General features: G+C 36.1%; 1 protein-coding gene across 3 annotated transcripts in view; it reads right to left on the bottom strand.

Annotated features, from left to right (window-relative positions):
* CLASP2 (cytoplasmic linker associated protein 2) overlaps positions 1 to 16432 on the bottom strand; it is a 192309-nt gene that overhangs the window by 149978 nt on the left and 25899 nt on the right. For 2 of the 3 annotated variants that reach the window (XM_008578557.1, XM_008578556.1), the window contains exon 7: positions 13847 to 13917. In XM_008578557.1, coding sequence (XP_008576779.1) covers positions 13847 to 13917 — 71 coding nt within the window. Of the gene's footprint in view, positions 1 to 8642; positions 9246 to 13846; positions 13918 to 16432 lie in introns of those variants that run through there. The other variant, XM_008578559.1, reaches the window with a different exon arrangement.

Here is a 16432-nt window from a genome sequence, read left to right as displayed (position 1 = left end):
AGACATGGACTGCAAAATACTGAGGCTTGATTAATAGGCAAGTTTGAAAAAGCTTTGGGGATCAGAGAATTATAAAAAGAACACGGATTTTTAAAATAATCAACAGAATTTTAACAAATGTAAAATATAATAAATGAAATTTAAATTCAGTGGCAGGCACAACAGCAGATTAGACACACCTCAAGGGGTCATTAGTGAAATGGAAAATAAATCAGAAGACAGCAGCTAGGATATATATAGTAGGCACTCTAATATTGACTGAATAAACCAAAAAGGACTAAAAACAAAAAGCAAACTATAAATTATGACTGTTCTGTTCTCACTCCAATGTTTCAAAAAGAGAATACTACAGTTGGGTGCAGAAATTGATCAAGATAAGCAAATTAAAAGGTACCAGAGGATAGGAACTAATAAAGAGAGCATGCTGCAGTAGTTATGTATATGATGGAGGTGAAAAAGAAGGAAAGAAAAAGGGGGAGAAGAGATGGAGGAGAATAGGAGTCATCGACAGAGATGAAGAAGGAGGAGATGGAAATAGAGGAGGTGGAATGGGGAGAAGAGATGGGAAGAGAAGAGAGGGAAATGGAGAAAGACAGAGAAGAGGAGATGGAAGGCAAAGGGAGGCAGAAGAACAGAAGGAGACAGAGATGGAAACAGAGGAAGAGGAAGAGGAAGAGGGGGAGAAATGGAAATAGAGGAGGAAATGGAGGAGGAGGAGACAGGAGGAAGAAAGGGGTGAGAGAAGGGGAGGGACAGGTAGAAAGAGAAAGGGGAAAAAAAAGACGAAGTAGGATAAGACTTTACCTTCCACTGCCTTCAGAAAACACTTGAAAACCAATCCCCAGCAAGCACTGACAGTATAGACCCATAATCTCATATCTGCATACCAGAAAGTCAAAAAGCTCTGAAAAACCAGCTTTTGTCTTTTAAACTCATTTGGTGGCAAAATCTGAACTGACCTGAACTTGGTTTATGGCAAAACATGATGCGAACTGACTTGAGGCTATATACGGTCTTTATTTATTCCAGTCAGTGTGATTCTGTGCACATCTAACAACAAAAATATCAATGTGCTTGATTATAGGGTGTTGCCCCAGGCCCAGCAGTTGTTACAACATATGGCATATGACCATATTACTTTTCTAAAATCAGACATATTCTGAATTCTAAAACATAACTAGTCCCCCCAAGGTTGCAGATAAGGATTTGTGAATTTATAATACTTTAATTAAGCCCCATCCATTGTTTTTCTTTTTCCCCTTGAAGGAAAGGCGTGTATTCAAATGGATTTTTAAACTTCCCACTTCACTTTTACAGCTTCACGTATTCCGAAACTTGAAACTTCTGCTTCTAAAGTTCCTATAAAAGATGAAAAATTGCTCCATCTTACATGGTAAACAAAAGAGCAAGCCAAAACTTTACACTATATCTCATGGAAAAGAATTCATTTTGTGTGTGTTTTCTTCAGTGAAATAACCAGTTCAGTAAGAACCCCCAAAACCATGAATTTTCATGTACAAAATACACTCTGTTTCATATTAAGTAGTTCTTATACCAAAGTTCCTCTTTTCATTTGAAGCTGTATCCTTCCCTATTCTAATTAAAACAATGAGCAACAGGACTTTGGATATCTGAGCTATTTTACACTCTTGGATATCCAGCAGTGACCATGGTCTTATCTAACAGCTAAATTACAAACCAAGATTAGGAAACAATAATCCTTATAAACTATTGTACCATAGATGTCTCAGAAAACACAAACAAATTTTACTTGTCTACACTCCCCACACTGTGTTTTTACAACAGGATACCCCCCTTGCCTTTTCTCTGATCTCACAGGTCTCTCTAGCTCAGTCTCTTCTACTGGTTGTTCTTCCTTTCCCCAACCTCTAAATGTTACATATCCTCCTGTACAGACTACACACTTTCTAAATGGCCTTATCCATTCTTGATGGTTTTAAAAACCTTCTATATGCTGACAACTGCAAATATTCGTCTCTAACTTAGACCATCTCTTGAGTTCCAAACCTATATATGCAATTGCCTCCTAGACATTTCACCCAAGGGTATCTCAAAGACATCTCTAATTTGAGACAGGAAACATAACACTAACACCATTTCCAAACCTGTTCTCCATAAGTCTTCCCCCATCTCAGTAAATGACATCACCATCTATTCAGCAACTAAGGCTCACAATGTGGGAATCCCATCCCAGGTTCTCCTCTGCCCTGTAGAGATCATCTACCAACAGTCTTTGTTGTGTATAACTCCAAATTATATTTTAAATCTACTTATTTCCCTTTACCTCTGCTGCCACTCCTAATCTAGAACCATACCAGTGTCATCTTTACCTATATTTATCAACCTCTCAAATGTAAACCTCCTTGTTTACATTCTACTTCCAAACCACAAAGTAGATAATGTGATCCTCTAAAAAAGTAATTTGGATCAATGGCTGCTGAAACCATTAAATAAAAGGCTGATGGGGAACTTTATAAAGGATGAATCAGACTGATAACACCTAAATCCACTGTTCAATATTAATATAACAAAGAAGACAGACACAGTATACCTTCTGACAGAAATCCACAATACCACACAAAATACCACCTATGAAAAATGCGTTTCAAAAAAACAAAAATCAGACCTAATTCTGATGAACCCATTAGAAGAATTTTCAGGAAATATACGTGATACAGAAACATAAAAAAACCAGAAACAAAAATACAAATGCACCGTGGTGATGCAATCAACAAAATCTAGTTCATGGGACAAGTTTACCAAACAGATGTTTTTTTCTTCAACAAATAAATGGTTAGAGGAGAAAAAAGAAAAGATAAATGCTATGGATGAATAGAGCCTTAAGAATATATCAATCAATTGCAATGGTGAACCTTGTTTAAATCCTAATTCAAACAAACTATAAAAATATATTTATAAAACAATTGAGGAATCATCTGAACACTGAATATCTAGTACTAAAGGATAAATTTTTAGGTGTGATAATGGTACTGTGGTTGTCTTTTAAAAAGACACTTTATTTTATATATGTGTATAGGTGCATGAGCATGTGTGCATATACACACATCTCAGTCCAGGATAGTGGGGCTGGGGGAAGATGGGGTAGAGATACAGATGAATAAAGATTGGCTATGTATTAATTTCTTGAAGCTGTATGATGGGTGGTAATGGAGGTTCATCACATATTCTCTATTTCTGGGTATGTTTGAAATTTTTTGTTAAAAAAATTATAATTCGAATCACTTTACTCCCTTTCTTAAACCCTGCAATGGAAACCCAATGAAATGAACAACATTGTAAAAGCAAAGAAAATGAGGTAGGGACAGAGAATATGTTAAATCAGCACCTAAAAGACCAGAACAAATTTTTAAAATAAAAAGAATGGAAGGCTGTTGAAGATTAACACCAGGGCAAAGCTGAACTTAGAATTCTCAGACGTTTGAAACAGCAGAGAACTGATCTGCCTTTTAGAATAACAGAAAAGTGACAGTCTATGGAATTATTTTATCATTAAGCTTTTCCCCATCTCCAACTCAGGAAGCTCAACATTTTACACATAAGTGTGCACATGCATGCTCATATGCACATGTGCCGACATGCACACGATTTTGTGAAAATGGAACCACCAGAAAAGAAAAAAGAAAGTTTTGGGGACCATTTAAACTTCTGTTTGTTAAAGTTAAAATTTAATAGAAGGATTGGATGAGAAAGTCAAGTATATCTCCTGGAACACAGAATAAGAGAAAGATGTAAAACTTGAGAGAAAAAATAAAACATAAAAGATACAGTGGATCAACCCAGGAGGTCCAACATCTGATTAGTAACAATTCCGTAAGAATAGACTAAAGCTAATAAAGTGAAGAAACTTCTCAAAAAAATAATAGGAGAAAACTTCCCAGAGCTAAAAAAATCACAAGCCTTTAGAAGTAAAAGAACCAAACAGTAAAAATTTAAATTATGTCTTCAGTTTAAACTAAAATTAAAAGTTTCAGTAAAGGTATTAGAAATTAAAAATTCAAGTGTTTTAAAGTAAGACTATCTAAATTTTAATATTCACATGGAGATACTGTGTTCTCAACAGCACAGTTAATCTTAAATATAGTTATTTTATTTATAAAAAAATAAAGTACATTCCACAAAAAGTTTAATAGAGGCCAAGAAATTTGATAAAATATTTTAAAATATCTAGGTACATATAACTGACTAGCTAAAAACATACTTTAAAACTTTTATCCTTTGCTTCATAGTGGGCCACTTTAAAATTCAAGACCTTAAACATATTTCATATTTCTTTTTTTTTTTTTTTTTTTTGTCCTTTTTGAGACTGGCCACACCGTGCTCAGCCAGTGAGTGCTGTGAGCTCACCGGTCATCCCTATATAGGATCCGAACCCGCGGCGGGAGCGCTACTGCGCTCCCAGCGCCGCACTCTCCCGAGTGCGCCACGGGCTCGGCCCATATTTCATATTTCAATGAAATAAAGGGACAATCACAATTTAAACCATTATTTTATTAATAAAATTAAACATATGTTATGATAACCCTAATATCAAAATAAATAATAAATGAGGCTCATAATAAGATTTACTTAGAACCTTTACAAAATCTAATAATTTCAGGTAACTAAATTTTCAAGACAGCTACAGGCTGATCCTAACAGCTGCTAAGAACATCGACTACACCATTCTATATGTATAAAGAAAAGATGTAATTTTCTTAAAGATTCAAGTTTTTTAACATCAGGTTTGAGGATATGTTGCTACTGGTGCCCAACCATTTGCACCCAGGTGGGTAAACAGGACTGTGTCAAGAAGGTTACGACTTATTCAAAGGAACAGCATAGATGACAGACACCCTTAACACAGACCTGAAGCACAGGATGGTTGTCCAAGGCCTCCAATGTCTATGGCAGGGAGGTACTATAAGTCTTCATTTTAGTCATTGGCTATTTTATTTATTTATTTTTTTTCCTTTTTGTCTTTTTTCGTGACCGGCAACGGGATCGCAACCCTCGGCATTGCGCCCGCACCTCGCTCAGCCAGTGAGCGGCCGGTCTGCATGTGGGATCCGAACCCTCGGCAGGAGCGCCGCCGCACTCCCAAGCGGTGCACTGTAGCAGTGCGCCACCGGGCCGGCCCGTCATTGGCTATTTTCAATCTTAGTGCCCACTACTTACTGCCTATATTGCTGCTAATCCCCAATCTTCTGTCCCTTGTAATTTACTTTTACTCCTTACAGACTCTTTTTTTTTTATCATTGCTCCTACAAAAAAAGTTTGGCCTTTTTGCTAGTAAGTCAAAGGGTTGTTTTCTTTCAGTGATTTAAATTGCCTATTCCTAGTGTATCACGAAGAATATTCAAGAGTATGGAAGAAGAGAGATCTATGCAGCATTAATTTCTTGCCAGTGTTCCATACAACCTAAACCAACAGTTATATGTCATTTTGGAGCGGTCCCAGAAGCCCAAAGGTCTGAGAAGGCTGACATCTAGAAAGCTATGATTATACCATCCTTGTATATATTTTTGAAAGATTCATTTTTGGAAGAATAGACTGTGTTGAAATGTTAAAAGTTTAGAAACAGTCTATTTACAACAAAACCTTATTTCTTTCCAGCGACTCTGCAGCATAACAACAAAAGGCCAAATTCCTCTCGCGCGCTTTTGAGGCAAATTGCAGGGCTCAGCACCACATAATAATCCTACAGGTTTTTAACCCCATCTGGTTTAATTGCCCAGAGTTACTACACAATTATCCGACTACTTGGTTTTACACTCTTGGGTAAGAATGAAGATAACTAAACCAAAAAGCACCCAAAAGCCAACTCCAACATTTCTTTAAGAGATATCCATTACAGGGCTTCACAAATCCAAGTCTGCCTAGAAATAAAACTGCTAATGAAATCTTACATATGATCCTGAAGTTAAGCTTATAGAACACATTCAAGAGATAATACATTAATAACTGGAATATATAAAGAACAGCTATAAATAAACAACCACCAAAAAGTTGGCTAAAAATGTAAAGGGGCAATCCACAGAAAAGGAGATACAAATAACCAAACATATGAAGATGATTAGCCTTACCAGAAAAGCATAGATGTTTTATAAAGGGTGAGATATTTTTCACCCATCTGATAGGCAAAATTTTAAAAGATTAATAATAACAAAAAATAAAAAGAATGTAGCAGGCATATAGTGGGAATGTAAGTGGTAAAGCCTCTTTTGGAGCAAATTAGCTATAGGTAACATAATTTAAAATGAATAAAAACTTTGATCCAGAAATTCCACTTCCAGACTATTTTAGGAAATATATATGTGTGCATAAAAAACACATATAGTTTGTACAAAGGTGTTTATGTCAGAACAATTTAGAAAAATTATATATGGCAAAAATCTAAAATTCCATAAAAGATGGAATAGTTATGATACATCCATACTATGGAATACTATGTAACAGTTCAAACAAATAAGGCAGAGTAACACATGATGGCATTTAAAAAAAAAACTCCATGCCATATTGAGCAGACATAGCGAAAGGCAAAAACACATTCAGAATGATATAATTAATGTAAACACAGTCAAAACAAAACCATTTGATACTTAATATGTATGTAAAGGCACAGTAAAAGGTATGACAAGACACACTCTATGTTAACAAAAGTTCACCTCTGCTTATACCTGGGCTTAAGACTTAGAAGTGGCTCGGAAGGGATTTTTGCTTTATCTTCATTGTTTGAATTTTGAAAAGAAGATGATATTTATATATTTAAGTTCATAATTAAAATTAAGAAATAAAAAACAACATAGGTTAGAAACAGTGTAATTCATTTGTTACATATGTTCAAATGATTCTGGTGTGGTATGTGTGCATCGTATGGGAGAAAGACTAATACTCCTATACAGATAAGTATGTATCAAAATGTTAAGAACTATAAATCCCAAGATAACCTCTTCCTACATACATATCTTCACTGTTTAGATTTTTTATTTTTTATAAGGATATATTATTTTAATCCAAAAAAAGTATTTCTATTTTAAAGAAGAGAGTTAGCTGGAAGGCTACCCTCTGAGCTTTATAACAGGTTGTTACTTTGATTTTTTCCTGAAAAATCAATATATTGCAAAATAGTCCAAATGTATTTACATATTATTTGAAGAAAGAAAACCTAAGTAAATATACATCAATAACCACTGAATCTAAAATATTTAAGAAAGAAAATAAAATCTGGATGTGGTCCAAATCAAATGCAACATTTAGAATTGCTTGCAGATTAAGGTCTGATGAAAGAAAGAAAGAAACTTGGCAATGCCCTTAATGATATGACAACTTAATTTGTTAATTTCAATGTCTTTTGCCTTAAAAATTAGTAGTTAAAATTATTCTTATTTACTTCCATAAGGTCATATTAAAACAGTTATATAAACTCTTGGGATAAATCATAACAATATGCAAAACCAAACTTATTATCACATTTCCATACAAATGCACATTAGTTTAAATGACTATCTACCAACATCATCATTTTGGTGAGTTTGCATCTTGTTCCTCACAGCCCCAAGGGGACAAACTCCTTAGAGAGAAGAGGTCATTATACAGTCAAAGAAAGGCTGAAACTGTTAGAGTTAAAACCCCCAAATATAGACCAGTCTTCCTTAAGAACCTAGCAAGAAACATGCAAAACATTTTTGAGAAACCTCAAATTCTCATTTCTATACATCTCTGATGTTGATGTGATTATAAAGTATATCTCTAAGCATCTTAACAAAAGGTTTAATGATGAAAAAAAATAGCTCAAGTATTGTCATGAAGGACAATAACAAATGCACAGTTGGGACTCTAGATTTGGTGCTGGTTTGATTTCTGTGCCTGGATCTGGGACATATCATCTCAGTAAGCCTCAGTTTCCCACTCTGTGAAATGGAAATATCAAAATACTCCGTACACTTCAGAGAGTCATTTGTACCTGAGGAGTTAATGTACATTAAGTACACAAAAGTGCTTTGGAAAGCTATAAAGCACTATAGAAATCTGTTTTTAAAACAAAACACCGGCAAAATCAATTTTTAATCAAATTATACCCCATATAGAATTCTTAGAAGGCTAAACATTTTCTAGAGGACTGCTTACTAGGGACATTGACAAATCACAAGCATATTAATTAAAACAGTATCTATGGCAAGCCACTGTGCTTCTTTAAATATTTTATTACCACAGAATTCTTCTTGTGTCAAATACAACAGGAAAGATGTCAAGCTAGCTTAACCAAATCCTTCTGCCAAAATCTGCCATTATTCCAAAGGCCATGTCCCTTCAAAGCTTTTGCATATATTCTGCATTACTTCCAATATCCTTTCATATCCATCACCAAAGACTAAAGGCTCGCTTGGTTTGCAAGGTAAATTGTCACCTTATCTGCCAGATTCCATACAGATACATCAAGTGAAAAATGATACCAAATGACAAGCACACACATGCATAAATGCACACGAGTGTATACACATACAAACACACAAGTGTCCTTCATTCTTTAGGGAGAAATATATTTCTTACACAGCAAATGATCGCCACCTTAAAAGGAAGTGTATAACACAAGCAAAAGAAGGAAAATAAATCTTACTCACCATCTCCCATAGCCATTCAGATGGTCCAGGGAGCTCTCCCAAACCAAGAGGTCAAATAGCACAGCAAATAAGTGCAGCTCAGTGCCTGCGCCACTGGGCTCGGCCTGCAGCCTTGCAGACACCCGGAGCACTGTGTGACCCAGGCCGCGCTGCAGCTCTGTACCGCAATAGCCAACAGCTGCTACTCCACTTCAAAATAAAAGTCTGGGGTCTTGCTGAAAACCTTCGTTTATTTAGCAGAGCCTAGCAGGGCTTGATCAAGATTATTCTTTAACTGTACATACGCTGTTAGATACAGGTTATGATGTTTCTCCTTGTACTAGCTGCCTGAAATTTAATCTAAGAAAAGCTCTGGGAACCAGTAAATGCCATCCCAATGGGGGACTTTTAATGCAATCATCAAAACACAAGGCATGTGTTCAGCAATCATTTTCTGCTTCCCTAAAGATATCCATGTAATCAGTAGCAATCACATGATCTGATGGATTAATTGATTTGAGCCTTTTAAAAATGGTTTTCATCCTTTTGTCGTTACCTTTTAATATTTACAACAGAAGATTGCTAGAAGTGCACAAACAGGAATAGCCCAGTTTCCATGATTAACTGCTCTCATTATTCAGGAAGCATTTCTGGCTGCCGTAAACAAATCACGTCAAAGGCAGCCCATCAAAGGCTGCTCTGTGTGCGGACAGCGGGGCCACACGGAACAAAGCTTGCTTCTGGTTGAGGAGACAGAACCTAGCCAGTGCGCAGCTGCAGGGGCGCAGAGCACCCTCTATCCAAGCTGCACAACCATCAGCACATTGTGAAGCTCTGAGAAGGCCCTGGAGCTCATGGTCACAAACAGATACATTTCAAAATCAACCTAAGAAAAGAGCTGCGTTGCTTTTCATCTAAGGGTATGTTATAAAAATATACAAAACTAGACTGAAAGTTACCTTACTGACTCACAAGAGACAAAAATAAGGTAATTTCAAAGGCTAATTTCTGTGCTTTATTTTATTGCCAGCCTCTAAGGCAATTCTTTTCCTAACGACTGTTTCAAACAGAGTAGCTAGAAAATACTTTACAGTGATTAAATGCCAAGACTGCATTAGGTCCAACACACACTAGACAAATAAGAATTATGCACAGGTTTTTTTTCCCCACAATGGAAAAGAAAAAGATTTGCAATCACAGCCACCAACATTGTTCGTGTTTACATCTTGGTTAGTGTAGGAGACTGTCTAGAAAGCTCCATGATGACACCAGACCCTGCCATAATCACAGGGGGCCTCCAACCTTCAGTCTTTTCCTTCCTACAGCGCTGGTGTTGCCTCCTTTCAGCCGCAGTCTGATTAATTTTAAATCCAGTTTCCTTCTAATATCACAGCTAATTCTACTGTACTTAAGGACTCTGCCTAACTTATTTTTGTGATATGAGAATTAAAGTCAGGCTTGAAAAACCCTCAAGACAAAAAAATGTGCATTTCTTCCTATTCCAAAACTAAATGTTATATTCAAATCTCTGATGATATAGTTTACTGAGGGTTCTTGAGTTTGCTGAACTAGTGCTTTAGAAAATCAAACTAAAGAATTCAATCATGGGAATTTAAAAGACTGTAGATATGGCAAGTATGAAAGAAATCATAGACAAAAGTATGAGATGTAAAAGTTACATATCAAGACATGCCTCAAGGGAGAAGAGGTAGAATAAAGAGACAAGATAAAAAAACAAACTATTTCTCTGAACAATAAATGCAAATAATATAGTATGAGATCATATCATTCCCACTCACCACATCCCTCTCTAGATCCCTTTCTAGCCCAAAACTCTTTATGGGCTTCCTATTCCTAGAAGTCCAACAAAACTCCTCCCATGGCCAACAAGGCCCGCATGTCATGATTCCCGCTCACTTCTCCAACTACATCTCATACATGGTCTCCCCTCCACTCTCATTTAACAGGTCTTAATTCAAATATATCACCTTTCAAAGAGGCTTGCCCCACTATTTTATCTAAAGTGACCTCACTGAGTTATTTACCACCTCAATATCCTATTTACTTCACTTAATGACTATTCCAATGACAACTTCTAGCTATAATGGCTCTAAAAAAGATATACCACCTTTACAGAAAATCTTCTAGTTTTTGTTTTCTGTATTTATTTAGTAAAACGACTTTTTCATTACAAAACACTCTAAATCAATATACTATAAGATGTGTGATGTTTTATTATTATGGTTTCAGGTAAAAGCACACTAAAAAACGTTACTTACCATAATAGTTACTGGTCACACAATATCATGTGGAACAAATTTGAATTGTGTGCCATGTTTGACGGAAACCAAAACAATTTGCTTTGCATAAGTACACCAAGTGAGAGAGAGAAGAGGTAGTATCTTTAATGGCACTTTAGTCTGTTGTGTGCACAAACTACTGCCACAAGTTTTCATGCCGAGCCTTTCTTTTGCTCTAAAATGTTTTCCTGTTCTATAATTTTATTTTACAATTTTAGTTTGAGTGCATAATAAAAATGAACCAACAAAGGGCTGAAAATTCAGCGGTAAAAAGCTGGGCAGAAATTTTTAAAAAGTTGAATTAAACTTCATTACATTACTTTATGCACAAGCTATTTGCCTTCAAGTCGTTACTTATAAAAATTTGTTTTCAGTGTTCAATTCATATGTTTTTCTACCCGTGAAAATTATTCAAGTATCTTAGGTTAAGATAAAACACACCATAATTTTTTTTAGGAATAATTTAAATTCATTAAACAAGGAGTAGTTGTATATCCTCCAGTACCAACTTTTATATCCACTTGTATAATCACATTGTATATACATTTGTTTACTTGTTTATGACCTATCTCTCTCACTAGAACACAGGTTCCTTAAGGGTAGAAATTTTAATTGTCATCTTCACTGTTGTGACATGATCTAATTTATATTTTAAGCATATCACTCTAACTTCTGGGTAGCAAATGGAGCAAGCATGGAACAGAAGTCTACTATAGTGGTCCAGGTAAAAACTAAAGGAGACTCAGAGTAGGGTGTAAGCAGTAGAGATGGAAAAAATAAACAAATTTCGGATACATTAGCATTGCAGTGGAATAAATGATTGATTAGTTAGAATAGGGAGTCAAGTAAGGTTTCTAGCTTGAGCTGATGGGTAAGACTCAGGGTTTCACTTTTGGACACGGTAAGACTGAAATGCCTGTTAGGCATCCAAATGGAAATGTCATCAAGGCCATGAGCTACCAAGTCAAGAGCAAAGAGGAGAGATGAATGACATCTAGAAATACACATCTGGGAGTCATCATCAAATAGCTATTATTTAAAGCCTCTGGGCTAGATTAGATCACTAAGAAAGACAATAAAAACAGGGAGAGGAGGCCAGGGTCCTGGGACTTGCCAACATGACAAATGGGCTTCATTCTTCTAGACTCCTTCCTTGTTAACTAATTCATTAAAGTATTTTTCAGTGATAGCAGAATATTGTCATCAAAAACATCATGACCAATTTCTATACCCAATATATATATTATAGACTTTAACTTTCACATTTGACCATATTCACAATATTCAGATTGTAGTCTCCAATATAATCTGTGAATACTCTCTCCAAGAAAAATAAACGCCAAATACAAATCCCAAACCTCCCTGTTTATGGAGAGATAAACAATAGAAAAAGAAATGGAAATTAAAAGAACAGGGAACAAAAAAGCTTCCATTTGGAAGGTAACAGAAATATCCTCACAAAATAAAAGAATAACAGTGCTTTAAAAATACACCATATCCAGACAATGAATACCTTAAATTCTATAATATGTATTATACTTTTTTCCTTAGAGGTATAACTACATTATCGGGAATACACTAATGAGAATGTTATGAAAACACACAAGTCTCACTTCAAGGAATTTTAACAACAGTTCCTTTTTCTACTGTTTTTATAGAAATGGACATAGGTAACTGCTAGAAAAATAAGACGAGGTACTTTAAATACCTTCTATGCAGAGAAGAGAACTGAGAAACAGCTGGGATTCAGGGTAAGGACTGGTAGTGCTGAAGTCAAGTTATGCTTCTCAAATTAAGATTAGATTAGGATAGACAATCTTTCAACACTAAATTCTCACTCCATTGCAACTTCCTCCAACACAGGAAGATTCCCGCTCAATCTTCGTTTAATCCAGAGAAAAATAACTAAATATTAGTGACTAGTTCTCCTATTATTTATTTGACTATAAACTCATATACCAACTTTTTCCTCCATCATTTACATTACCAAGCTAACCATACTCTCTTTAATATGAAACTACTTCCCTAAGTGAAAAAAGCATCTATATTATCTTTGAAAATAGAACATATTCTCCTACATGGCTAATTACTATTTAAAGACTTAAGTCTAGGTAAATGCTACCCAATAAAAACAAAACACAATTTATAAATCTTACAAAAAGGAGCGGAGCCACAAAATCAAATCAATGCCAGACACTTAACTCCAAACCTCCCTGAATTCCAGCTTGGTCTCATTCTACTTAAGAAGCCTCTTCACCAATACCACGACTGATAGTCTGCACAAAGGTGTAATAGTTCCCATCAACCCTATAATTTCCACTAACAACAACTAAGTAAAACAATTACTCTGGGTATAAAAACACATTTATGCATGGAATATGGAGGGCAAGAGGGTCATCATACCTTCAACTCAGAAGACAAAGAAAATAAGCAAAAGAATAATAGCATTTTACACAATTGACCCATTATTAAATTTTCACTCACTTCAAAAGAGACAGAGATAGGTAATGATCAGCAGGATGCAAAGATTTTGTTATTACATCCCAATGAAGTTTTCAAGCCACAAAATCAACTCTTTTTTTTTTTTCCTTTTTGTCTTTTTTCGTGACTGGCAACGGATCGCAACCCCCAGTGTCGCGTCTGCACCGGACCGGGACCGGCCACGGGATCGCAACCCTTGGTGTTGCTCCCGCACCTCACTCAGCCAGTGAGCGGCCGGTCCGTATGTGGGATCCGAACCCTCGGCGGGAGCACCACCGTGCTTCCCAAGCGGCGCACTATAGCAGTGCGCCACCGGGCTGGCCCAAAATCAACTCTTTTGAACCAGTGATATAACAGTCAACTTGAAAACACATTTCAGTGTCTAAAACTTCACTAAATAATCTCAGAAATGTTTGAGAGCTAGAATAACTTAATTATTCTTACCTTTGCAGAAACTCAAAACCATACCATCCGAACTTTGCACTTCATCAAATTTGGCAAATATCATTTCTAATCTGGGAATAAAAAATAAATTTTGTATGTTTGTTTTTACAGATAGATTAAATAGAAACAATTTCCTTCACCATCTTTCTTAGAAAAAACAATTATAGGGCCGAGCCCGTGGCGCACTCGTGAGAGTGCAGCACTGGGAGTGCAGCAGCGCTCCCGCCACGGGTTCGGATCCTATATAGGGATGGCCGGTACGATGCGCTCACTGGCTGAGCGCGGTGCGGCCAGTCACAAAAAAAAAAAAAAAAAAAAAAAAACCAATTATAGGTATTCAGCTAGTTCTCTCTTTTACAATTAATGAAAGAAGACATAAAACTCATCTCTCTTCAGTTGAGAGAAGCAGCCAAATACAGGTGGGACTCTACAGACTTGCAGGTATGTTTGTGAAAAGACAACTTTCAAACAAAGCATGTGTTTCATTGTAAAATTATTTCTCCAAAGCCATTAAAAAGATTCTAGTTCCAACCTTGTATTAAATCCACTCAATTGCCAATACATCTTTAAAAAACACACACAAAAATCATGCTGAATAAACTTAAGGCAAACATAAAAATGATGAAATATGAAATATCAGAAACTAAAGTGATACTGACACAACTGATAATCTGATGCTTTCCCTGTGAACCTATTTTCATTCAACGGCAATTCTTTTTTTTTTTTTTTCCCTTTTTGTCTTTTTTCGTGTCCAGCAACGGATCGCAACCCTCAGTGTCGCGCCCGTACCAGACCGGGACCGGCAACGGGATCGCAACCCTCGGTGTTGCTCCCGCACCTCGCTCAGCCAGTGAGCGGGACCCGGTCTGTACGTGGGATCCGAACCCTCGGCGGGAGCGCCACTGCACTCCCAAGCGGCGCACTGTAGCAGTGCGCCACTGGGCCGGCCCCTCAACAGCAATTCTACTGGCACTTCTAATTTTATATTCAGGACACTTACTCTTTCTATACTTCTGCTATCACTTTTTTTGGGTTAAAATTGTGTTTCTTATTACAAAAAGGAAATCAGAAAATATAAATAGGAACAAAGAAAAAAAAACACCATCCAGAGAATTTATTTAACTGTATCCTTTCTGATGCTTTTATATTCATAGATACATTTTCTTCAGAGTGAAACAGGATCATGCTGACAGCACTTTTTTAAAATTTCTTTTTCTTTCACTTTCTAATATATCATGCTATGATTTATCCTTATATTCATGACTTAGAGACTTGGGGAAGGGACGAAGGCCATTGTCATACTGTCTCTAATTGCTGAATGTTTTTCTCTGACTTACCCTTATGTGTAAGTCACAATTTCATTTCCTAATACCTTACTTAAGACTTGGTCCACATCCTGTCATTTCTTCCTTATAAATTGAGGATACAGATACTTTTTGAAATAAGTCATTGGCTCACTTCAGTAGAAAATAAAGATTTTAAATTTAAAATTCCTTAGAGATTAATTATAATGGGGTTTCTAAACCTTACTCTCACATTCTACCCCCCATTAAATTCAACAAATGCAACTATTTACATATCTGAAAGCACTTCAGTCAAAAGACAGAGGTCTCTTTATCCTACAGAGTAGTTTCTTCCAGAGGGTTGAGGAGACGCTAAACAGGTTGCCCAGAGACAAGACATGGACATGAGATGCAAGAGAGCATTGGAATTGGAAGCTAGAAACTCAGGATGAAGTCCAAACAGGCCAAGAACAGAAAGGAGAGGAATAGTAAAGCTGTTTGAGAAAAAAGCAGTAAAAGACATTAAGAAACAAACTATAGATTATAAAAATGGGGGAAGGAAACTTAGGACAGAATGCTCAGAGAGAGAAGAGGGTTGGTAGGGAATTAAGGTGGGGTAGATAAAACATGCAGTAAGGAATGCAAATGGAGGCAGCCTTACTGAGAAGAGGGGTCATTTGAAATAGTAGAGAATATAGGTGAAAAGTAGGAGAAAGAAAGGAAGAAGAAGAAAAGGAAAGAAGTAGGGGAGAGAAAGGAAGAAGAAGAAAAGGAAAGAAGGAAAAGAGGGTCAGAGTGGAAGACACCACCCAAAAGTCTTTTGGGACTGGGCTGGGCTAGGAAAGACACAGAGAAGATGATTACCTCACATACTTCATCATGCTACCAACTCCTACTTTATATACTCTTCCTATGACTGTCCTACTCTCTCTTCTCAGTTTCCCTTTCCTTCTAATGCTTCTCACTTCACCAGCTTTCATGTGAAACTAGCATTCAACCTTTTTGGTATTTATTGAAAAGATTTTAGTCTCCTGTTCAAAATTTTATAAGAGGTAATTTCATACCTTCTTATCTTTAAAGCAAACACAAAATACAGTATAATTTTCCTTTTATGTGGCTCCACCTAATCCCTCCATACCCCAATCATTAAATTCCATACATCTATTTTAGAAAAACAAACTTATTCATAACATAGGATCATTACATACACAATCTGGTGAAAAAAAGAAACAATGTAAGAGAAAAAGAAGAGTGTAGAATCTTTTTTTTTTTTTTTTTTTTTTTTTTTTTTTTTTCCTTTCCC

This window comes from Galeopterus variegatus, unplaced genomic scaffold (genome assembly GCF_000696425.1).
Source record: "Galeopterus variegatus unplaced genomic scaffold, G_variegatus-3.0.2 Scaffold1718, whole genome shotgun sequence".
Classification (NCBI taxonomy): Eukaryota; Metazoa; Chordata; class Mammalia; order Dermoptera; family Cynocephalidae; genus Galeopterus; species Galeopterus variegatus.
The sequence above is the reverse complement of the archived record's forward strand: the minus strand, read 5'-3'. Positions and strand labels throughout refer to the sequence as shown.